Raw genomic sequence first — 26,041 nt, forward strand, 5'->3', positions numbered from 1 at the left:
CAATTAACTAATTAATTGGTTGCTCAATCAATCAGCTATGTATGTCAGTATCCTTTTGTCATCATTTGCAACCTCATTAATGATATGCCCGTTATTCAGGTCCATCAGTTTTCATTAGCTAATTGGTTAAATTTTACTAGTTGAATAACAATAGAATGAATGAAATAGAACCAGTGCTTGTGTATTTATTATTGGCATAATGGCCCTCTCAAGATACAACAAAATCTGTTTCAATACAAAGGTCAAAAATCTCACAAACCAAATCGCAAAAATGGAATGTTAAATATGAAAAATTTAAAATTAAGAAGACATCTTACTTGTAGCATGAGAGCATGCGGAGAGTGGACAAAGTGTGAAGTATTGCCTTTTGGAGATGATTCTAAACAGAGTTGGCTATCACAGGCAACTGGATTGTACATGAACACGATGCAGGAGGTCAAACGGCCTTCATATAGTACCTGTAATAAACAAATGGAAGCTGGCCTCAGAGGGGGTTTGAACACAGAATGTGAAGCTTTGCAACAAATACACAAAGTATGCTGTCCAATAGAAATACTTGTTTCTAATTTAAGCACAAAGCAAATAGTTTTGAGGGGAGGGGTTTGTCAATAACATCAACATCAGTACTTGGGGCAGATGAAAGGTAATGCTGATATTGGTGGTATTTGAACGTTGGAAATAAAGAGCTGCAACAAAAACCATTGAGCATTTTTTCTGAAATGCTAACAATTCTGCCGGCTCACTGTCTTGATAAATGATAATAATAATAATAGTAATAATAATAACGATGGTCTCTTCCATCAAAGACAACATATGAGTGTTCAGCTTTAGTCAAATGACCTGCATAAATGATTGCTTTATAGTGATCAAATGTATGTGTTGTACATCAGCTCACTCTCTCTGTCAAATCAACATTGCCTGAACAGGTACACAGTGTACCACAAATCAGGTGTCAAAGTGATTGCAGAAGTGTTTTCCTCAAGAACACAAAAACACCAACCGGTCTAGGAATTGAAACCATGATCATGTGATCATAAGTACAACAACTTAACCACTAGACCATGTATCCTAATAATAATAATAATAATAATAATAATAATCCTTTCAACAGTAGACACAAGGCCTGAAATTTGAGGGAAAAGGGTTAGTTGATTACATAAACCCCAGGGCTTCACTGATACTTAATGCATTGACCCTGAAAAGATTAAAGGCAAAGTGGACCTAAATGAAATTTGAACTCAGAACATTAAGACAACATAATGCTGTTAAGTATTTTTCCCGGCATGCTAACAATTCTGCCAGCTCACTGCCTTCATAATAATAATAATAATCCTTTCTACTAAAGGCACAAGACCTGAAGTTACGGGGGGAAGGGTAAGTTGATTTCATTGACCCCAGTGTTTGACTGGTACTTATTTAATCAACCTCCAAAAGGATGAAAAGCAAAGTCAACCTCAGCAGCATTTGAACTCAGGCAGTAAAGACAGGCATAATGCCACTGAGCATGTTGTCCAAAATGCTAATGAAGTTTGCCAGCTCACATTAATATATTATGATATATTATTATTATTAATAATAATAATAATAATAATAATAATAATAATAATAATAATAATAATAGTAGTAACACTGCTTGGAACCGCTCGAATACTCTGGAAGGTGCTTGAAAAATAAGAGGTGTTACCTTAGTTCACTGGTAGTGAACAGCTGACACCATAGTACATCTCCAGCGTTAGATGTGCAAAGTCAACAACAAGAATAACAACAACAACAACAACAACAATAATAATAAGAGGGAGCATCATAGCCATGTGTTGAGTGGAATTATGTATAAAAGATGGGCTGCAGCAAATATTCTGCCCAATACCACAGATTTGCTTGTCAGTTGTTTGACCTTAACCAGTTAAGTATGTCCCTTAGTGGCTGATGGTATGTGTATCTCTGATCACGAGCAGAAAATAGTTGGGGAGCATCATAACCATGTGTTGAGAGGAATTTATTGGGGTTTGGATAATTAATCCCTGGAAACATGGGTGTTTCACTCAACATCCTTAAACAACCCTTATTCAGGGACCTTTTGAGTGGGATGGGCTGCTTGACCTGGAGAAAATACTAATTGGGCCTTACCTGCAAGGTCATGCACTGTTTATCTTGATATGGTTGCATGTGCCTGGTGTACTCTTATTAGACGGGTAGTCATGATAGGTATACTGGGCTTTGTATATTTTACCCCAGTGTCACTTTGATGATATGCGCTGCTCTCTCACACAGTAATAATAATAATAATAATAATAATAATAATAATAATACTTACTCGTCGTGTATTTTCTGAGAGGATTGTTGAATTTTCATTGTCAAAGCGGAACTGGCTCTGAAAAAAATGGAGCAAAATTGAGAATAAATGCCTAATATTTATATAGACATATTTTTAATGATCTCTTAAATAGGTCAAGGAACACACATTCTTTGAGCTCTCACCCCATGCCTCCCAGAACAAACTGCAAGTTTATTGCTTGTTGTACCAGCATTGGGTGGAGACTGCAATACATTTTCAAATGGATCCCCCTCTAGCAAATATCCAAACATACACCTTGTTAGTGTGCATGGAAAGCAATGCAGTTAGGTTCTTCTTTCAATCCTTTTCCATGCCTACTTTCACTTATGGTCATGAATGTTAGGTAATGGCCAAAAAAAGAGGCTGATATGGGGGCTTCTTCCAAATGATCTCTGAAGTTATGTTATTCAACAAGGAGCAAGCTTAGAGACTCAAAGAGTCTCTCCAATCTGAACTACTAATTCTCTGCATTGAGAGGTCACAGCTCCAGTTCTATGGACATGTGATTAGAATGTTACAGGAAAAGATTGGCTTTCGTGCCGGTGGCACGTAAAAGCACCCACTACACTCTCTGAGTGGTTGGCGTTAGGAAGGACATCCAGCTGTAGAAACTCTGCCAAATCAGATTGGAGCCTGGTGTAGCCATCCGGTTTCACCAGTCCTCAGTCAAATCGTCCAACCCATGCTAGCATGGAAAGCAGACGTTAAACGACGATGATGATGATGATGATTGCAAGACAAATTCAACAGGCAGAATACCTAAGTATAGACCACCAAGAATGAGATAATTGGATAATATCTGTGGTCCCAGTTGGTCACACTTGGAAACCCAGCCGGAAAGTGTAATGATAGTAGCTTCTGATAGGATCCTCTGGAGGAGGTATCTGAGGACTTGATCACGACAACCAGGAATAATAGGCAGAAAAGGTGTGAGGGAGGGGTGTATGTAGGCATGTATGTATATATGTGTGTGCATATATGTGTGTGTCTCCTTGTCTACACATCATGTAGTAGTTACAAATGAGTGTCCCTGTTAAACAAACAGTTTCCAATACATTGTGAAAACATGTCTAAACATGGGGAAATATTACCTTGCTTAGAAAAAGGTGAGGATTTGCAACAGGAAAGACATCTAGCAATGGTCCAAATCTGCCTCAAATTTCATTTAATTAATGCAAACATGACAGAGTGGACTTTATTGACAATGATGATGATGACATAAAAAGTACTGACCAAGAGGCTGTGCAATGACACAAAACCTAAGACCTCCATGCTAACAGAGCAAAAAGTATCCACTCAACTATACCTGTGCTTTGCTGATTACCAAATTTTATGTATGCATACCTTATATCCAGGTCCTAAGCTGTAAATAGCTGCTACTTGATTAGCTGTGAGGTATTCGTTGAAAAGGTACACTGCAGACATCTGTCCGCAAAACATAGTATCTGGGTCTCCATCAGAACTCGCTCCAAGAAAGCATTTGTCAAATGGCTGGAAAGAGAATATATTTGTAATGTCTTGAAAAGAGCATTAATGACATCAACTTTACTGATCACAAGAGCATGACAATTCTACCCGACTCAGGAATAAAAAAAAAAAAAAGATAAATAGAGCAGAAACTATGAAATAGATAATGGTTTACAATTTTAGTACGAGACTAGGAATTTTGAAGGGTGAGGAAAAGTCAATTACACTGTCCCCACCTCCCCCATATTTGACTGTTTTTCAACCTGTTGGATCAATAAAATAAAGTACCAAAGCTGACCTCAGCAGGATTTGAACTCTGAACATAAAGAACCAAAAGAAATGCTGCTAAGCATTTTGCCCAATACACTAACAACTCTGCCAGCTTGCCACCTTCAGGAAGATATAAAATAGCTGGTTCAGATTTTGGTACAAGGCCTGCTATTTGAGGGGAGGAGCAAGTCAAATACATCAACCTCAGAGGAATGGAAAGCAAAGCTGATCTTAGCAAAACTTGAACTTGGAATATAAGGAGTTGGAAGAAATATCATTAAGCATTTGTCCAATGCTCTTACTGTCTTATAAAACAATGCTGTTATCAATGTTGTTGTTATTATCATCATTTTATGCTAGTATAAATTGCACAGTTTGACAGGATTGTGGAGATGGTGTCAGGATGTACACCCAGAGTGTACTAGGCCTTTTTCTTTTTTTCTTTTTCATGGTAGCTGTACACATTAGGACATCAAGTAACTTGCAGGACAAAACCTCTTGACAGAATAGAGATGATAGAGGGAAAAGAATACGTCTTGCAGTAGAAGAAATACATGGCTTTCCCAGCAGGAAAGGGAGAATATGGATAAGAGAGAATACGGACGAAGTTGGAGGCTATGTTGAGATTCAATGTTTGCTTTAACATGATTTCTCTGGCTGGATGCCCCTTCCTAATGCCAACCATTTTACAGTGTGTACTGGAGGGATTTCTTTTTTGTGCTACTAGCAATAGTGACGCTGCTATGCTGTGCGCACGACTACAAACCTGAAAGTGGTGCCTTTATGCTCAGAGATGAGGGGTTAAGTTTGCCACAAGGGGCCTGAGAATAACAGGTTTCGTGTAGTACAGAAGCTAAGTATATAACTACTCATATTTTAGAAGAGTGGGTGGGAGTGACTGGATGGGGTGGGGGAAAAATGAAATTAGAGATCATGAGGTTTCAGGGTGAACCCTCAAGATACAAGATAAATAAGAGTGGGAGAAGATAAGGGGTAAATGTATGAGAGAAGGGAACAAGAGCTGTGGTTAGCCTACCTGACTACCCACATTTAGAAGAGAGGGTCGGGGTGCAGGTGGAATTGGAAAGAGATAAAATCAGGGGTGATGAGGTGTCAGGGTGTGGGCGTTCACGGTATGAGGTGGCCAGAAGGGACAGATGAACCAAAAGTGTGGATGGGTGGAGGTTGCAAGAGAGTATGGGGGGGGGGGGGGGGAGTCGAAGATGGGGAAGAAATGTAGTAGCATTTAGTTCTTGTATATAATATACATCTTTAATATTTAAGGGGTTGAAAATATGAGGAAATGCATATTAAAGAAAATATAAAGGCAATACTCACATCATTGGTGCTAACTAACCAAGACATATCTGTGAATGATACAAGTTCTCCATCCACATAGCACCGCAACTCAGAGCGACTCCATCGATAATATACATGGCACACTGTTACCATGTACCACTGAAAACAAAAACGAAAAAAATTATTAATTTACTATTATCATTATTATTATTATTACTATTATTAGCAGCAGCAGCAATTGACCCAGAAAGAATGGAAAGCAAAGTTGATTCTCCAAGGTCAACTTTGCTTTTCATCCTTTTAGCGGGCCAATAATATATAGTTGTTGTTGTTGGCACTCCGTCGTTTACGACGGTGAGGGTTCCAGTTGATCCGATCAACGGAACAGCCTGCTCGTGAAATTAACGTGCAAGTGGCTGAGCACTCCACAGACACGTGTACCCTTAACGTAGTTCTCGGGAATATTCAGTGTGACATAGAGTGTGACAAGGCTGACACTTTGAAACACAGGAAGAAAGAGTGAGAGAAAGTTGTGGTGGAAGAGTATAGCAGGGTTCGCCACCATCGCTTGCCGGAGCCTCGTGGAGCTTTAGGTGTTTTCGCTCAATAAACACTCATAATGCCCGGTAATATATAGTACCAGTAGAGCAATAGGGTTGATGAAATCAACTAAATTCCTGCCTTCAAAACCACCTAGTCTTGTGCCAAAATTTGAAACTTAGCAGTTCAGCAAAAGAAGTTGTTGGAATAAGTACTAAACTAGGTCTCTCTCTTCTCTCAATTTCTCTTTTTGTCTCTGTCTTCCTCTCTCTTCACTATCCTTCTTTTTCTTATCCTTTCTCTTGCCATTCATTCATTTATTCGCACTCAAACCATCATATTATTTTTTATATTATTTATCAACAATTTCTCTTCTACTTGTTTCAAACTTAAATCCTTTCCTCCTTGTTTCCCTTTCTTTTTACCTATAACCCTTCCAAGTATGTTCTCTCTCTCTACATATATATATATATATATAGGAGTGGCTGTGTGGTAAGTAACTTGCTTACCGACCACATGGTTCCAGGTTCAGTCCCACTGCATGGCACCTTGGGCAAGTGTCTTCTACTATAGCCTCGGGCCGACCAAAGCCTTGCGAGTGGATTTGGTAGACGGGAACTGAAAGAAGCCCGTCGTATATATGTATATATATATATATATATATATATATATATATGCGTGTTTGTGTGTCTGTGTCTGTCCCCCCAACATTGCTTGACAACTGATGCTGGTGTGTTTATGTCCCCGTAGCTTAGCGGTTCGGCAAAAGAGACCGATAGAATAAGTACTAGGCTTACAAAGAATAAGTCCTGGGGTCGATTTGCTCGACCAAAGGTGGTGCTCTAGCATGGCCGCAGTCACATGACTGAAACAAGTAAAAGAGTAAAGAGTATATATATATATATATATATACTCTCTCTCTCTCTCGATATATATATGTATATATATATATATATATATATATATATATATATATCTTATACTCTCTCTTTCTCTCTCACTCCCTTCAACCAAACCATCTAAATTCCCTCATTAAGTCCCCCCCCCACTCTCTTATTAGGCACAACAAAATTTGTTTCAATACGAATAAGGAATCTTGCAAAACCAGATACCAAAACGAAGTAAACAAAAAAAAAAAAGCAAAAAACAAAACAGCTGCTTTACCTTTCTGGGTGCAAATTCATATTTTACACAATGCTGGAAACCTTTGCCTTTAAGTTTCATTGAGGTTATTACAAGGGAACTTCCCAGGAAGTGTGCAGAGTAGCCGACACCTTTACTTGTTCGGAAACTGAAAAAGAGAAAAATCAACTTTCAAGTTCCATATTTATTCATTATCACCACTGTCGCTTTAATAACCACATATATACAACCTGACTATAACTCTTTTATACACATGTAATTTAAGGACAATTATTAATGCTGTCTGTTGTTTGCTGTCTGCTGTGAATTAATGTAACTTGACTCTGAAGAGATGCAAGACCCCATATTCTTATCTCAGACAAGAGTGAGTCGGGATCTTGCATTGAAATGTGCATAGGTTATGAAACAAGTTTTACTATGGATTGCGTTATGGCTCTTATTTAAATTGATATGCACACAAAATTGTCTCATAAACAACTTTTCAAGTGAGAATTTTGCTACGTTCATAACAAGTACAATATTTTTACCAAATATTTGTCAGTACCGCCTGACTGGCCTTTGTGCCAGTGGCATGTAAAAGCACCCACTACACTCTAGGAGTGGTTAGCGTTAGGAAGGGCATCCAGCTGTAGAAACTCTGCCAAATCAGATTGGAGCCTGGTGTAGCCATCTGGCTTGCCAGTCCTCAGTCAAACCGTCCAACCCATGCCAGCATGGAAAACGGACGTTAAACGATGATGATGATGATGATGATATAAAATATATACACATACTGAGAAAATGACAAGGGACCAGGAGTTGTGGCAATTTGCTGTACTTGAGACAATGTGTCAAGCTAAGTAAAATCAGGGTCATCCATACATACAAGCTTGTCTTTTACAGGTACCAGTGTCACATAAAATGCACTTGTGCTAGTACCACATAATATGCACTCATGCCAGTACCACGTAATATGCACCCATACTGGTGCAACATAAAATGTACTTGTGCTGGTGCCACCTAAAATGCACTTGTGCTGGTGCAACTTAAAGTGTACTCATGCCGGTGCTGTGTAAACACACCTGTGTTGGTGACACACAAAAAGCACCCAGCACACTCTGTAAAGTGGATGGCATTAGGAAGGGCATCCAAACATAGAAACCATGCCAAAACAGACAATCAGAGTCTGAACAGCTCCCCAGCTGGTCAGCTCTCGTCAAACCGTCCAACCTACACCAGTATAAGAAATGAATGTTAAACGATGATGATGATGAGGTGCAGCTGTGTGGTTAAGAAGTATGTTGCCCAACCACATAGTTTTGGGTTCAGTCCCACTTCATGGCACCTTAGGCAAGTGTCTTCTACAAAAGCTTCTTTCAGTTGCCATCTACCAAATCCACTCACAAGGTTTTGGTTGCCTGGGGCTAGAATATAAAGTCACTTGCCCGAAGTGCCATATAGTGTGACTGAACTCAAAACCACAAGACTGGGAAATAAACTACTTAACCACACAGCCATGAATGCACCACAAGCAGATGTTACAACAGCAATGATAATGATATATAGGACTTACCAATAGAGATAAGGTTTCTCTTTTTCAACAGTGACACCAGTCACAGGATCTAACCGAAGCCAGCATGAAAAAGCCCAACCATTTTGATAAGGCCATGATCGTATTGGAGGCAATGCAATATACTGCAAGAAAAAGAAAGGTATATAAATATTGTGTACAACTATATAAGCATTATTTCTATTTGTAAATGAGTGCCGACAAGGCCATGGGCACAGGTGTAACTATGGGCACTGTACTGACAGGCACAGGTGTAGCTGTGAGTAGGTATAGACATAAACAGGCTCAGACAGGGCTATGGGTGTAGGTGTAACTATAGGTAATGGAATGGCTAATATCACAGGTGCTGATGGGTGCATGCATAGCAATGGAAGCAGCTATGCAATGGGCGTAAGTATAGCTGTGTGTGTGTATGTGTGTACATGCATATATGTGCAAGTGTGTGTATGTTTGTGTCTCATTGTCTTCATATTCCATCACAGTTTTAAATGACTGTCACCATCATGCAAGCACTGTTCTATAAAACATGTCTAATCATGGGGACAATATTAACTTGCTTGAAAAGAAGTGAGGCTTGGCAATAGGAAGGGCATCTGGCCAAAGAAAACCTACCTCAATAAATTCTGTTCGACTCTGCAAGCCTGAATAAGTGGATGATGAAGTGTTTCACAAGGTTTTGGTTGATCTATTGTTGTTGGCACTCCGTCACTTACAACGTCGAGGGTTCCAGTTGATCCGATCAACGGAACAGCCTGCTCGTGAAATTAACGTGCAAGTGGCTGAGCACTCCACAGACACGTGTACCCTTAACGGAGTTCTCGGGGAGATTCAGTGTGACACAGAGTGTGACAAGGCTGACCCTTTGAATAACAGGCACAACAGAAACAGAAAGTAAGAGTGAGAGAAAGTTGTGGTGGAGGAGTACAGCAGGGTTCGCCACCATCCCCTGCCGGAGCCTCGTGGAGCTTTAAGTGTTTTCGCTGAATAAACACTAACAACGCCTGGTCTGGGAGTCGAAACCGCGATCCTATGACCGCAAGTCCGCTACCCTAACCACTGGGCCATTGCGCCTCCACTTTGGTTGGATTATGACTATAGTAAACTTTTGCACAAGGTACCATGCAGTGGGACTGAACCCAAAACTATGCAGTTGACAAGCACACTTCTTAACAACACAGTCATGCCTGTGACTATGATTTGATATGTGAAATTAAACAAAAAAAACTACTGTAAACCTATATAGTAGTTTTACATAACATCAACTATGAGCCAGGTGCCCTTCCTGTGTCAAGGCTTTCCAGTTCCATCTGTGTTGTGCTGTATGTATACAAACAACCAGGTTCCTATTTCCAGTCCATTCTTTGATGCCATCACCACACAAATATCTTCCATAACCTTTCACTTTCCACATTTTCTGTCAGGATGGTCTTACGTAGTGACCCATGGTACATTGTATGCTTAAAATATGACAGGTTTATGAATTTGATTTTCAACAATAGGTATCTTTGGATTTTCGGTTTATTCTACTCAATCTGTGAAACATCCACATCTTAAAGGCTTCTATTTTTATAACCACAGTTGTGCATCGTGTCTAAATTTCTTCCACATTCAGCACAACTGACATAATATAACATTTTACTCACCTCAGTCTTAGGTGCAGTATTATATCTTTTGAGGAAGTATTAGGGATAATTAATAAATCAGGATGGTCACAGCAAAAAAGTTGGTCAAAGGCTACATAAAGCTAAAACAACTCACCGATCCTTTTTTACCCGGGAAACTGAAGAATTCGTCTGGGCCATGTCTCTGTGGCATTTGCCTGAGTACAGACAACAATTTGACTGAGTTTCTTGGCTATAAAACAAATATTTAAAGGCATTTAATTCAATAAAACATGGTTCCATGACATTATGGTTATTACAAAACATTATATTATCATCAACCTCCATCAAAACCAACAGCAACAGGGTAATTTTTATTGCTTTCTTGATTTTAGTCATTGGACTGCAGCCATGCTGGAGCATTACCTTCAAGAGTTTTTAGTTAAACAAACAAACCCAAGTACATTTAATAAAAAAGTCTTATACCTATTCTATTGGTCTGTTTTTGCAAACCACTTAGCTATGAGGACATAAACAGACCAAGACTGGTTGTCATGCATTAGTTGGTGGGGGCAACAAACACAAATACACATCAAGCTTCCACACAGATTTCATCTATGAAATCCATTCACAAGACTTTGATTGGTCCAAGGTTACGGTAGAAGGCCAAGGTACCATGCAGTCATCCTGAATTCAAAACCACCACATAGTTGCAAAGTGAGCTTCTTAATCATACAGTCATGCTTGTGTCTATGAATGAGTCATTGAATCATTGGAACTTGGTAATATTTTCAAAGAACTTAAGGCAGGGAACTAGCAGAATCATTAGCAGGCCAAGCAAAATTCTGAGCAGCATTTTGTCTGTCTTTACATTCTGAAGTCAACTTTGCCTTTCATAATTTCGGGGGTCGATGAAATAAGTACCAGTTGAGCACTGGAGGTCAATGAAATCAATTAGCCCCTCCCTTAGAATTGTTGACCCTTTGCCTGCAGTAGAAAGGAATATTTTTACAAAGAACTTACCCATTCATTATTTCTTGCTTTTAATAATGAGAAAAGCATTCGCAATTCTTTAACTGTGATACTGTAACTTGCCAATACACCAAGCATTTCAACCAAGAGGTCTGCAAATAGAAATTTTTTTTAAATGATTTTTTTTTAACTATTATAATCTTTGATAAAAATAAGAACAGGAGCTATAAGCCTACCATGTGTGCACACATGCACCCACACTCACAAATATCTGATTCCACTGACCTCAACGCTATCTATCAACAAAAACTTTAGCTCTCTCTCATCATCATCATTATTTAATGTTCATTTTCCATGTCAGAATGGTTTGGACAATCTGACAGAATCAAGCGGGTCTAAAAAAAATATCACTGAGCTCCACTAGGTACTTTGTCATGGTATCTACACCTGGATGCCCTTCCTAATGCAAGTCTTTTATGGTATGTACTTGGCACACAATCTTCTTTGGTCAGCCCAAGGCTATAGTAGAAGACACTTGCCCAAGGTGCCAAACAGTGGGACTGAACCTGGAACCATGTGTTTGGGAAACAAGCTTCTTATCACACAGCCACTCCTGCGCCTATATACATACACACACACACACACACACACACACACACACACTAAATACATATATACACATGCTATATACATATATACACACAACCAATGATATTCACCATTGGACCATGCCCTCACTTGTGTGCTCCATTCTATGTATCCACCTGAATCCCTATCTCTAATTATTGTCCCACACTTCACACACACTTGCAAACTTACCCACCCAACCACTCTTTCTGTTCCTCTATCCATATACTCTCATTTATATTTACTGTATTCCTTGAAAGTATGCCCTCACTAATTCTTTCTCTCTTTCCAGCTGGGGAAGCCAGGAATCTCCTTCCACAATAAAGACACTTCTTGCTGTCCCCGTCTTATGCTTTAGTCTCTCAATACCTAGCCTAAAGCCATCTCATTCAAAACTACACCCCTACACAGATGAAGGGTTTCATCTTGCGAGTTATTTGGTGACCTCACTAATACTGGTATCGTATAAAAAAAGCAATCAGTACACTCTATAAAATGGTTGGCTTTAGGAAGGGTAACCAGTTGTAGAAAGCAGACATTGGAGCTCAATGCAGACATGTGGTTCATTGATTCCTGTTGAATCACTCAACCCATACCAGCATGGAAAACAGAAATTGAACAATGATGATGATGACGACAACGACAACAAAAATATATGTCAGACTTCCTAGAGATTCTAACTATTAAATTCACTCACAAGATATTAATTGGATGGAGTTTATTCAGATGTATTTTCTATGGTCTGATGCCCCTACTATCTTCAACCCTCACCTATTTTCAAGCAAGCCAAATTTTCCCCCATGAATGGACATAATTTTCATGGAAGACTGGAAACAAATGACACAGCTTGTATGATGGTGACAAACATTTATAAGCATCACCTCATGTCAAAATGAGGAGATACAAACACACACATATATACAAACACATGAATATATGTGTGTGTGTATGTGCAAGAGGTTTCTTTCAGTTTTTATCAAATTGATTCACCGAGCTTTGATCAATTAGTTCAGAGCTATGCAGTGGGACTGAACCCATATCCATGTTACTGGGAAGCAAGCTACTTAATCACGCAGTCACACTCGCATTTATAGTGGAGGCACATGGCTTAGTGGTGAAGGTGTTAGATTCATGATCCTAAGATTGTGATTTTGATTACTGGGCCAGGCAATACATTGTATTCCTGAGCAAAACACTTCACTTCACGTTACACCAGTCAACTCAGCCGGCAAAAACGAGTAATCCTGCAACAGACCAGCGTCCTATCCAGGTGGGGAATTTATACGCCATGAAACTGGGAAACTGGCTCTTATGAGATGGCAAGACTTGAGAAAGGAACTTTACCTACATTTATATTATATATTATATACACACACAGTGGAGGCGTAATGGCCCAGTGTTTAGGGCGGCGGACTCACGGTCATAGGATCGAGGTTTCGATTCCCAGACCAGGCGTTGTGAGTGTTTATTGAGCGAAAACACCTAAAGCTCCAAGAGGCTCCGGCAGGGGATGGTGGCGAACCCTGCTGTACTCTTTCACCACAACTTTCTCTCACTCTTTCTTCCTGTTTCTGTTATGCTTGTAATTCAAAGGGTCAGCCTTGTCACATTGTGTCAGGCTGAATCTCCCCGAGAACTACGTTAAGGGTACACATGTCTGTGGAGTGCTCAGCCACTTGCACGTTAATTTCACGAGCAGGCTGTTCCATTGATCGGATCAACTGGAACCCTCGATGTCGTAAGCGACGGAGTACCAACAAATATACACACACACATACACACAGAATGGGCTTCTTTAAGTTTTCATCTCCCAAATGCACACATGTCTTTGGTCAATCTGGAGCTATAGCAGACGACACTTGCAGCCACACCTGCACCTAATCACATAAATAAATAAATATATAAAGGAGAATTACAAACCAGCAACAATGTCATCTGCTTCTTCCAGCATACACAAAACATGTTCAATGAGTTTCACTTCAGTACAGGCATTCAAATTTCGTCGACTTTTCTTCAAAATGGCTGTAAATACACTCCAAATCTCCGCCTGAAAAGATGAAAATGAAAACGTTATTATTTTTAATATGAATAGGTATGAGCATTTCGGCAGGAATAGGTGTGGTTTTGTGGTGAAGAAATTTTGCTTCCCAATCACAAGGTTATAAGTTTAGTCCACTGCATAGCACCTTGGGCAAGTACCTTTTACCAGAGCCCTGAGCTGATCAAAGACTCAAGCCTGTCATATATGCATATGTGTGGGAGTACCCTTGTCTCAGCATCATGGTAGTAAATGAGCATCACCATCACACAAGCAATGTTCCCAGTCTTCCATGAAAAACATGTCTGGTATGGACAAATATTACCTTGCTTGGAAACAGGTGAGGATTGGTGACAGGAAAGACACCCAGCCACAGAAAATCTGCCTCAACAAATTCCATCTGACCCATGCAAACATGGAAACGGGGTTGTTAAAAGATGATGAAAATGATGATAAATTAACATAAAATTTCTTGATTTAAAAGCACTAATTCCTTTGTTGTTTCATATCATTATTGCTTTTTAATAGCATATTTCATGAACTCTTTAAAATGAATTTTATTCATGTTAAGAATACAGATTATTAACAATTCTGCACCATTTATGCTCCAAAGTGTTTCAGATGTTTATCAACACCATGGGTAGCCTCAAAGACACCCAAGCATCAATATTGAGCACTTTGCCAACCTCTGGGTTAGATAAATATGTTATTGATGCCCTTCCTGACACAAACACTCACCTGTTTTTTAAGTAAGTGATCTCTTATTCCAAAGGGCTATGAAGGTACAACCTGAACAGAGGATTTCTTGACAGAAGTATGAACAACATCCGCTTAAATGCCACCCTATTCTTCCCTGTTCTCTCTTTTATATTCACCTTATACCTTGAACGTATGGTATGGCATTAGTTTTTCTCTCTCTTTCCAACTGGGGAAGCCATATATCTCCTCTTGAGCTGAAAACCTGTTCCTGTCCTTCTACCATACTTTAGATTCTCAATACCTGGCACAATACCACTTCCTTCAATACTGCATTCCCACACAGTTAAAGGGTTTTGTCTTGTGAGTTACTTGGTGGCTCCACTAATGCTGGTGTCATGTAAAAAGCACCCGTATTTTGCTGCCATGGCACTGAAGTATCCTCTTCAGGGTGCAGGCCTGGTCAGTTTTTCATGGGAGATCAGCAGTTGCCCATGCAGTGCATTTCCCTCTCCACCACCACCAGTGTTATCCAAGGGATGGGCAGGGGTCAATATGACTTATCACTAGTGGGGCCACAGAAGCTGCCAGAATGAGGTTGTCTACAGCAGTGAACTGCCTTATGGACTCCAGCTTCAGATTAATCCTTAAGGTTTACTCCTGAAGCCTTTCTCTTAAGTGGGTATTGCAGCAAGGCAGCAGAATTGTTATTATCGCTGCTGTCTTAAGCAGGTAAGGGCTTAATAGGCAGTACAGTTAATAGAGAGAGTTGCTTATTTGGATGGTCATTGACTCTTCTGAGTTCATCTATTATTTCATTCTTGCTACTTGGTTACCCTGCAGGAAAGAGCACACCCAATAAAGTAGTTAGGATTAAGGAAAGTATCCAGTTGTAGAAACCATTCCAAAGCAAATACTGGGACATAATGCAGATCCTGTTAAACTATCCAACCTATGCTAACATAGAACATGAGTATTAAATGATGAAGAATTTACTTACCTGAAGTGTTGCTGAACAGACTTTCAGGACATCTAACATGTGATGAACATTATGAGGATCCTGGATGATAAAGTTTGTTTCAATTTCAAACTCTCCACCAACAAGCTGAAAGTAATTAACAAATAACATTAACATAAGTGATTAGAAATAAGTCAGACAGGTTGCATTCAATGCATATGTTGTAATTATTTCTAAGATGTTCAGAGTTCAGTTCTTAGTCTCTTCTTATTCATCACAGACCTTCAGGCCCTAAAAGAGGAATTTAAAACTGAGTGCCCGTGGGAAAACCCCTATACTGATGCCCTTGATCTCATAGCTGAATCTGTAGTAGAAGCAGGAAAGAAGCACAACTTAGAATCAAAAGGACCTTAACTTAGCAAAGACTAAAGTTCTTGGAAGCAGGAAAATGGGCAGCATATTCTTTTACTCGTTTCAGTCATCTGACTGCAACCATGCTGGGGCACTACCTTGAAGGGTTTTAGTCGAACAAACCAATCCCAGGACTTATTTTTTTTAAAGACTAGTACTTATTCTATCAGTTTCTTTCGCTGTACTACTAAGATACAGGGGTGTAGACACACCAACACCGGTTGTCAAATGGTGATGGGGGTACAAACACAGACACAAAGAAACACACACATAAATATATACATATGCACCATCGGTGGCACGTAAAAAGCACCCACTACACTCTCGGAGTGGTTGGCGTTAGGAAGGGCATCCAGCTGCAGAAACCTTGCTAGATCAGATTGGAGCTTGATGCAGCCTCCTGGCTTGCCAGTCTTCATTCAAACTGTCCAACCCATACCAGCTTGGAAAGTGGATGTTAAACAATGATAATGATATATATACATATATATACATGACAGGTGCCTTTCAGTTTCCGTCTACCAAATCCACTCACAAGGCTTTAGTCATCCCAAGGCAGAAGACACTTGCCTAAGGTTCCATATAGTGGAACTGAACCCAGAACCATGTGGCAAGGAGCAAGCTTCTTACCACACAGCCACACCCGTACCTTCAGGAAAATGGCCCTAAAAATACATAGAAAAGGCATAGGTAGAAATTCCATACAATGTACCCAGTGCAAATAATAGACACCCAAGTGGTGCAAAGGAATCACACAGAGATTAGACTTTGTGGAAGTTGGGTAGGGTTAAGGTTAAAGATAGATTTTCTCAGCTGTGCTGGATGTATTCTAGAGATAGTGGACACTTTTTGTTACCTAGGTGGCCTACATTAGCAGTGAAGAAGGATATTCTCAAAGTATAATTGCTAGAATAAGAATATTTCTCATTTATAGTTTTATTGCAACGTTGCTCTCTCTACTTGCCTTCCTTTTTGTATTGCCACATATCATTCCTATTTTCTTCACCCTTCCCACCAACTGATATTCATTACCATGTCCCATCTCCACTGCATTACCTACATCCCTATATTTCCAACCTCTAACCAGCTATCATTCATATTACACCATTGTGATTTTACTGGCTCTTCTGTCCCTGTCCCACTTCACCTGCTTTTCTGTCCTGATCTCCCTTCACACACACACTCTTGTACCTTGAAGGTACATGAGGATGATTGTGATACTTCAACAGCATCTTTACTCCTTTCCCAGTTGGGTTAGCTATGTATCTCCTATTCCTGTCTGTCATATTGTTGTCTCTCAACATCTGGCATAAGCCACCTCTCTTCATTCTACACCCTACCACTCAATCAAGGGGCATTTTGCCTTTCAAGTTCCTCGGCAACCTCACTGGTACCACTGTTAAGAAAAAAAAACAGTCAGTATTCAGTAAAGTGGTCAGCATTAGGAAGGACATCCCAGCCATAGAGAACATGCTGAAGCAGACACTGAATCATGAACCATCTGATCCTGTTGAACTGCCCAACCCATGCCAGCATGGAATACAGATGCTAAATGATGATGATGATTAACATAGATGGGCACAGCTAACTAAGAATCTCACTCCCTAACCATTTGGTTTAGGGTTCAGTACACCATGCAGCAAAAATGAGTGTCTTCTAGTACAAGAAGATGCCTGTTTCATTGATCCTGTTTCATTGATCAGGAGTGCCCAAGTGGACTCCTATGGCCAACTGAGAAATCCCACAATCCAAGACCTCTCTGCATACCAAAAGCGAGTATCCCATCTAATTTTTGATCTCTAACTTACAGGCTTATACTTGCAGTAGTTTTATCTACTTTTGCCATTTATGCCACCCTCACCCACCTTTTAATAAATTTGTTAGTGGACAGCACCAACTTCTCCAGCCTCATCTTGCTTTTCAAGAGAAACTTTAAAAGCCTAAGGAGGGCTCCACCAAAATGGAAAGTCTCTGTTCTCATATCTTTCCATCACATAAACATCTCTCACTCTCCTTTCACACTCTTGCAAACTTACCTACCCACTCTTTCTGTTCATTTATCCCTATTCTCATATTCAGTTTGTACCTTGAGGGAAAGCCCTCACCAACTTTCTCTCCCTTTCCAGCCGGGTAAGTCATGCACAACCTCTTCAGGAAGACATTTATTCCTGTCCCTGAACCAAACTTTCATCTACCTCAATATAACAGCCTATTTAGTTAAGGGTTCTTGTCTTGTTAGTTACTTGGTGACCTCACCAGTAACTAGTGCTATGAAAAAGCACCTAATATACTCTGTAAAATGGTTGGTGCTACAAAGAGCATCCAACTGTAAAAACCATGTCAAAACAGACATTGGAACTGACGTCACTTCCTGTTGAACTGTCCAACCCATGCCAGCAGGAAAAACAAGCATTAAACTATGATGTAAATGATGACGATGATTTCTTTGGAAGACTATCATATATTGAAGCTAAACTCACCCAGACCCTGTATATTTTATGCAGCATCATGTGTATACAAATAATACTTTCCAAATATATACTCTTCACAGTCGGAAGGTTTGATGTCCTGCTAAAATTGTCAGAGCCTACACCTGAGCATATCTTGCAGGAATGCTGACCACAGTAATAAGAATAATTGTTTCAACTTCCAACACAAGACCAGCAATTGTGAGGGGAGGGAGCAAGTCAGTTGTAGTAATCCCGTACTTGACAGGCACTTTATTTTACTAACCCCCAAAAGGACGAGAGGCAAAGTTGATCTCTATGGAATTAGGACTCAGAATGTAAAGAGCTGGAAGAAATGTTGCTAAGCATCTTATCCAGTATATTAACGATTCTGCCAATAATAATAATTGTATCTTGATTAAGAACAAGATATTAAAGTTTAGACTGAGGGGTGAGTACTCAATTACAATGACACAACACATGTTGGCTCATTATTTTGTTAACCCAAGAAGGTGGTGGTGGAAGAGGAGGAGAAAGAAGAAGCAGAAGATAGAGGAGGGGAAATAAAGAGAAGAAACAGAATGAGAAGTAGTAGAACAAGAAGTAAAGAGTGTGAAGAAGGAAAAGAAAAGAAAAAAGAAGAGGAATAAAGATGGGAGAAGAAAGAAGAAAAGGATGATAAAACAGTAAAAGAAGAATGAATGAATGCATGACTGAATGTAAAAACATTGGTTATTGTAACCTTCGATATCGAGCATTTAATACAGCGAAAGGTTTTATTGATGGAACAAAGCTGTTACTAGGCAACACTAAACTGAACACTTAGTGTTAGGTTACAGGACACACAGACAGGGATGCATACACACACACACACACACACACATACAGGTTGATACAGGATGTGACACCTAGCAACATCAATACGTTGCAGAGTGATTGGATGCAACCGGATGGATACAAAATGATTCGATTGTTTTAGATCCCCCATTCAGTACCATTCAAAATAAACTTCTACTTTACATTTCAGAATATATTCTCCAACAAACACACAAGACACCCAATGAAAACATTCTTTACATGTTAGCATACGCATTACATAACATACAAATACACCAAATTCACTTTCTGTTGGTAGATTGTAAAATAAAATTAATTTTAAACTCATATCTGGGTGTCGTCAAGTGTCTACATCACTCGATCAATCCCAACGGAACAAGTCGCCAATCCATTTCTATACACATCAAGTCTAGTAGCTTCACAGATCTACGGCTACTAATTTGTATACTATAAGCATCTAACACTTTCTTTAATATCAGAGTTCTGTTAAAGAGAAATCCAGTCCATATTAGTATTAGGGCAAAATATAATATTATACATCAGCATGGAAAGCGGACGTTAAATGACAACGATGATGATATACATAGATACATACATACATATCCACGCACACACATATTTGCCTGATATATTACAATGAGAAATATAGATAATGGTACTGAGGAGCATATATAAGATGGGCTTCTTTCAGTTTCTATGAAACATATCTACTCACAAGGCTTTGGTGAGGCAGGGACTAAAAGTAGATGACACACAGAAGCAAGATCCTTAACCACAGAATTAAATCTGCACATATGTGTGTGCGTGTGTGTGTGTGTGTGTGTGTGTGTGTATACACATACATACACTATATATATATATATATATATATATATATATATATACATAAATTACATATCATCATCATCACCATCATCATTTAACGTCCATTGTCCATGGTGGCAAGGGTTGGACAATTTGACTGGGCTGGCATATTGGAAATCAGCGCCAGGATCCAGTTCGATTTGGCATGGTTTTCTAAGGTTGGATGCCCTTCCTAACACCAACTACTCCAAGAGTGTAATGGATGTTTTTACATGCCACCAGCATGGGCGCCATTTGCATGACACCGGTATCTGCAACTATTGCGATTTTGCTCAGCCTGATAGGTCTTCTTCTCAAGTACAACATAATGCCAAAGGTTTTCATCATTGCCTCTGTGAGGCCCAACACTCGAAAGGAACTCAGCCACTTTGCCTCCAAGAAGACCAGGCTGTTAGGATCAGATGGTGAACACCTAGAACAACTGTTGGCTTGCCATGCCCTCAAAACATGTACCGAGAGTGATAAATATCAAACATCCACTCAACATCATGGTGTTTGGAGTGATCACTAGTGATGGCGACGTTATGCTTCCAATCATCTTCCCTCACAGCCTCAGTCTCTACATGGAGGCCTACATCAAGCAACTTGAGGAGGTAGTGCTGCCCTGGGTCAAGAGGGTGGCTGCTGGAAGATCCTATCTCTAGCAACAGCACTCTGAACCATGCCACACAAGCAAGAGAACCCAATCATGGTTGTCAGACAATTTCTGCAACCACATCACCCCTAAGATCTAGCCACCCACCTCACCAGACTGCAATCCCTTTGATTATTATGTGTGGGGCACTGTTGAGCAAGAGATCAACAAAACTCCTTGTAACACCAAAGCTGAACTGAAAGCAAGGATTATGGAAAAATTCTCCAAATTAAACAAGGACACCGTCCAGAAGAGTCGCAAGAGATTCTGAAGTCGTCTGGATGCCATGGTTGAAACCAATGGCGATTTGGCGATTTTATTGAATAAATTTACTCTTTAGTGTAATTTTAATGTAATTTTGGTAAATATATCTGTTAAAATGAGATGTCAATGTTATTTTCATTTTTGCATAATTTAGACAACTATTTACTCACCACACCCTGTATGTGTATATATATATATATATATATATATATATATACACATTACATACATACATACCCTGCGGATGTCAACATCACACTAAATATTAGAGAAAAAGAGAACAACTACGCCGAGCTACTGAGAAATTTGCAGATACTCCACCCAGACTACAAATTCAGATTCATACCCGTGATTGTTGGGGCATTAGGATATGTAACAAACTGCCTCAACAAAAACCTGGAAAAATTAGGGTTCTCAAAACCTGAAAGAAAAAGGCTGATTAGAAGACTACAGATTCAAGCCATCAATGGAACTGTAAAGATATGTAAAACTTTCCAAAAATTTAGCACATAAATACATATGCATGCATCTAGACATGAAAATATATACATAAAAACACATCCATAAAACAAACATACAAATCTGCGCATAAATACATATGCACACGCCTAGACATGAAAATATATACATAAAAACGCATCCATAAAACAAACATACAAATCTGCGCATACACTAACATCAAATACTGCACACACACACACATATGCACAAATACCTAGATGATGTTGATAAAAGTTCCAATGAAGGAACCTTGAATTTATGTTAGAGTCCGGCTCTTTCTCTATTGACAAGAAATACAGAAATGAAACTGATTGATAACATACATACATACATACATACATACATACATACATATACACATACATTTTATATATACACCTTTTGCCTTCTACTTGTTTCAGTTATTAGACTGCAACCATGTTGGGGTACCGCACAATGAGGTTTCAGGTGAACAAATCAAACCCAGTACTTATTTATTTTAAAGCCTGGTATTTATTCTATCGGTTACTTTTGGTGAACTGTTAAGTTACAGGCACATATACAAACCAACGCTGATTGTCAAGTGGTGGTAGGAGACAAACGCAAAGACTCACACACATAGATGTGTGTGTGTGTGTGTGTGTGGTCAAGTGTTTAGTGTATTCAGTTCCCAGACCAAACAGTGCACTGTGTTCTTGAACAAAACAATCCATTTCACATTGCTCCAGTTCATTCAGCTGTAAACGGGTAACCCTGTGATGGGCTGGCTTTCCTAGCCAGCAGGGTGGCATTATTCAAAAGCTAAAACAATACAAAGCGCATTGTGAGCAGCAATGTATAACAGCTGATAGTCTAGTTGATCACATGATCAATTGATATATATAAGTTGGGCTTCTTTCAGTTTCCATCTAGCAAATCCACACACAAGGCTTTGGTCAGCCTGGGTTCATAGTAGAAGACACTTTCCCAAGGTGCCATACAGTGGGACTGAAACCAAAGCCACATGACCAGGAACCAAATTCAACCTATGTGTCTGACCATTACTTGAATTAGAAATAAACTTGAAGCAAATGGAACTGTTCAGAATGTCCACAACAAATGTTATGGAGGAATGCAGACATTGATAATGTCTCACAGAACAAAAAAAAGGTACTAGAAACATATTGCCAAAGTTCAAGAAAATCTGTGGAGCAAATAAGAAAATCAAGCATCCACTGTTCTGAAGTGTTGTCATTAGAAAAGTTATATTCCAAGAATGCTATTAATGAAGATGATCCAGATCAACGAGTGGAGTTTTGAGAGTAGTACTTGACAAAGATTGTTTGGAGTGATGATGCTACATTTAAACTAAATGGCTCAATTAACTGCCAGAGTTGCACCTACTGAACTTCATGTTAATTTACCAGGAATTACAGAATAGTGTGGCTTATTATCAAAAGAATTAATTAGACCATTCTTTTTTGACAGTACTATGACTGGTCTCATTTACTTAAACTTGCTGTGACAATCTATCATGACAAGTATTCAAGAAGACATTGAAGATGTGGAGTTAATTTCCAGGAAGATAAGACACCGCCTACCAAGGTACCATAATAATGTAAGGATCTATCTATATCAATGAAATTTTGCCGAACAGATGAACTGGACAATGAGATTCAGCAAAACCCCCTCACATTGCCTGGACCCCACATAATAATTAATGTATTAATGGTGATATACATGCAGAAGTAACCATGTACCTCCTCTATAGCAAGACATCATTTTCTGTCTCTCTGTCACACTCTAACCTTTCATTATCTGACACAACATCACCTCCTCCAATGCCCCCTCACCTCTCAAAGGATCTTTGTTTTGCAAGTTATTTGGTGACCCTGCTAGTGCTGGTGCCATATAAAAAAAACATCCAGTCCACATTGTAAAGTGGTTGGTATTGGGAAGGGTATCCAGCTGTAAAAACCATGCCAAAACTGACCTCAGTTGTGTTGGTGTCACATAAAAAGCACTCAGTCCACTCTGCAGGGTGGTTGACATTAGGAAGGGCATCCAGTCGTAAAATCCCTACCAAAACAGACACAGTAGCCTGAGGTAGTCTTCTACCTGGCTGGCTCCTGTCAAGCCATCCAATCCATGCCAGCATGGATGGCGGATGTTAAACAATGATGATGATGATGAAATTACGTTCCCGTCTTTCTATCATACTTTCTCATCCTTCAACACTGAGTGGGCTTGGTTGAAGGGTATTATCTTGCAAGTACTTGATGATCTCACTAGGACTGCTGCCATGTAAAAAGTACCTAGTACAGTCTGTAAGGAGACTGGCATCAGGAAGGGGAGCCAACTGTAGAAAGCATGCGAAAGCAGATACCAGAAATCGGTGCAGTCACCCAACTCATCAGTTCCTGTCAAACCATTTAACCTATGCCAGCATGGATTGTTGGCACCCCGTCGCTTACGACGTCAAGGGTTCCAGTTGATCCGATCAACGGAACAGCCTGCTCGTGAAATTAACGTGCAAGTGGCTGAGCACTCCACAGACACGTGTATCCTTAACATAGTTCTCGGGGATATTCAGCGGGACACAGTGTGACAAGGCTGACCCTTTGAATTACAGGCACAACAGAAACAGGAAGTAAGAGTGAGAGAAAGTTGTGGTGAAAGAGTACAGCAGGGTTCGCCACCATCCCCTGCCGGAGCCTCGTGGAGCTTTAGGTGTTTTCGCTCAATAAACACTCACAACACCCGGTCTGGGAATCGAAACCGCAATCCTATGACCTCGAGTCCGCTGCCCTAACCACTGGGCCATTGCGCCTCCACGCCAGCATGGAAAACATACCTTAAATGACAACGATGACGATAATACTTGAAAGATAAGAGTTTATGATACAAAACTGACAATAGTCAATGACTTGGAAACAGCCATTAAACAAGAATGTGCACAAATACCAAAAAGAAATGTTTCTTGATGTTTATGACTTTATTAATTTGCATTAGCAGCAGTGTCTGGACAAGATGAGTCATCAGACTGAAAACAAGCATTCATAACAAAATTGAATACTGTCTATAAATTCTATTAAATTCTGAAACTGAAATGGATTTTAATAAATACTGATTTTTATGGTCATTCAATGAAAGTGTACACTTGTGGGGGAGAGGATGTGTGTGTGTGTGCGTGCATGCACACAATGGGCTTCTTTCAGTATACGTCAACCAAATCCAGTTACAAGGCTTTAATCAGTCGAGGGCTATAGGAAAGACAGAAGACACTTATCCATGGTGCTACACAGCGGGATTGAACCCAGAACCATATGGCTGGGAAGTAAACTTCTTCCACAACCTACCAAAAATGCTTCAACAACATATCTCTCTACAGCCTTTAAATCCAGAATATAGAGAACTAATTCAAAGATTTGTGTCAATCTCCAACTTCAGATGTCCTTGGTGGCAAATAAAAGAAATTATAATTACTGCTTTATATATATATATATATATATATATATATATATAGTTTTCTATTTCTGTTGAGCTCTTAAAAAAAATTAAATCTTTTTTTTATCCATCAAGTACTAATTAACTTGACAAAAATTTAATACCAGCTGGCATAGATTAAAAGCAAAAGTAAACCTGTGATATATTGTTTGTTTGTTATTTTGTTGTTTTTTTTTTTTGTTGCTGTTGCCACTGTATTGTAAAGAAACAACAACAACAACAATAATAATGATAAATGCCCCGAAGCAGTACCAGGCACTGACTCTCGTAGCTTCTGATCTTAACTGACTGGAAGTGTTATCATGTACATTGTTTTGTCTTGGTATAAAAGATGGGCTACAGCAAATATTCTGCTCAATACCACAGATTTGCTTGTCAGTTGTTTGACCTTAACCAGTTGAGCATGTCCCTTGGTGGCTGACGATATGTGCATCTCTGATCCCAAGCAGAAGTAGTGGGGGAGCATCATAGCCATGTGTTGAGAGGAATTCTTTGGGGTTTGAATAATTCACCTCTGGAAACATGGGTGTTTTATTCAACATTTTTAAACAACCTTTATTCAAGGACCGTTTGAGCGGGATGGACTACATGACCTGAAAAAATTCTAACTGGGCCCCACCTGCAAAGTCATGTGCTGTTTATCTTGGAATGAGATCACCATGTTGCGCATATATGATTGTGTGCATGTGTCTAGTGTACCCTTATCAGACAGGAAGTCATGATGGGTATACTGGGCTTCGTATATTTTATCCGAGTGTCACTTTGATGGCATTCACTGCTCTCTCACTCAATAATAATAATAATCATAATTCTAACTGTTGGCACAAGTCCAGCAAATTCAAAGTGCTACACTGGTACTTATTTTATCAAGCCTGACAGGATGAAAGTTGAAGTCAATCACGGCAGAATTTGAACCCAGAATGCAAAGAGCCAGAAGAAATGCTGGCAAACATTTTGTCTGATGAACTAACAATTCTGCTACCTCACTGCCTTAATAATAATAATAATAATAATAATAATAATAATAATAATAATAATCCTTTCTACTAAAGGCACAAGGCCTGAAATTTTGGAGAAGGAAACTAATTAAGTACCTTGAACTGGATACTGGATCTCACTGGTA

At 39.4% G+C, this 26,041-nt stretch overlaps 1 protein-coding gene across 10 annotated transcripts in view; it reads right to left on the reverse strand.

Moving 5' to 3' along the window:
- Positions 1 to 26,041, reverse strand: part of LOC106873692 (lipopolysaccharide-responsive and beige-like anchor protein) — a 479,623-nt gene that overhangs the window by 424,137 nt on the left and 29,445 nt on the right. For all 10 annotated transcript variants that reach the window (XM_089365208.1, XM_089365209.1, XM_089365204.1 and 7 more), the window contains exons 2-11: positions 15,538 to 15,642; positions 13,724 to 13,850; positions 11,228 to 11,328; positions 10,362 to 10,457; positions 8,607 to 8,728; positions 7,076 to 7,202; positions 5,411 to 5,530; positions 3,680 to 3,826; positions 2,315 to 2,371; positions 318 to 458 (exon numbers count right to left, since the gene is read on the reverse strand). In XM_089365208.1, the coding sequence (XP_089221334.1) occupies positions 318 to 458; positions 2,315 to 2,371; positions 3,680 to 3,826; positions 5,411 to 5,530; positions 7,076 to 7,202; positions 8,607 to 8,728; positions 10,362 to 10,457; positions 11,228 to 11,328; positions 13,724 to 13,850; positions 15,538 to 15,642 (1,143 nt within the window). The remainder of the gene's footprint in view (positions 1 to 317; positions 459 to 2,314; positions 2,372 to 3,679; positions 3,827 to 5,410; positions 5,531 to 7,075; positions 7,203 to 8,606; positions 8,729 to 10,361; positions 10,458 to 11,227; positions 11,329 to 13,723; positions 13,851 to 15,537; positions 15,643 to 26,041) is intronic.

The sequence above is a fragment of the Octopus bimaculoides genome, chromosome Z (genome assembly GCF_046866305.1).
Source record: "Octopus bimaculoides isolate indiv1 chromosome Z, ASM4686630v1, whole genome shotgun sequence".
In the NCBI taxonomy this organism is placed as follows: domain Eukaryota; kingdom Metazoa; phylum Mollusca; class Cephalopoda; order Octopoda; family Octopodidae; genus Octopus; species Octopus bimaculoides.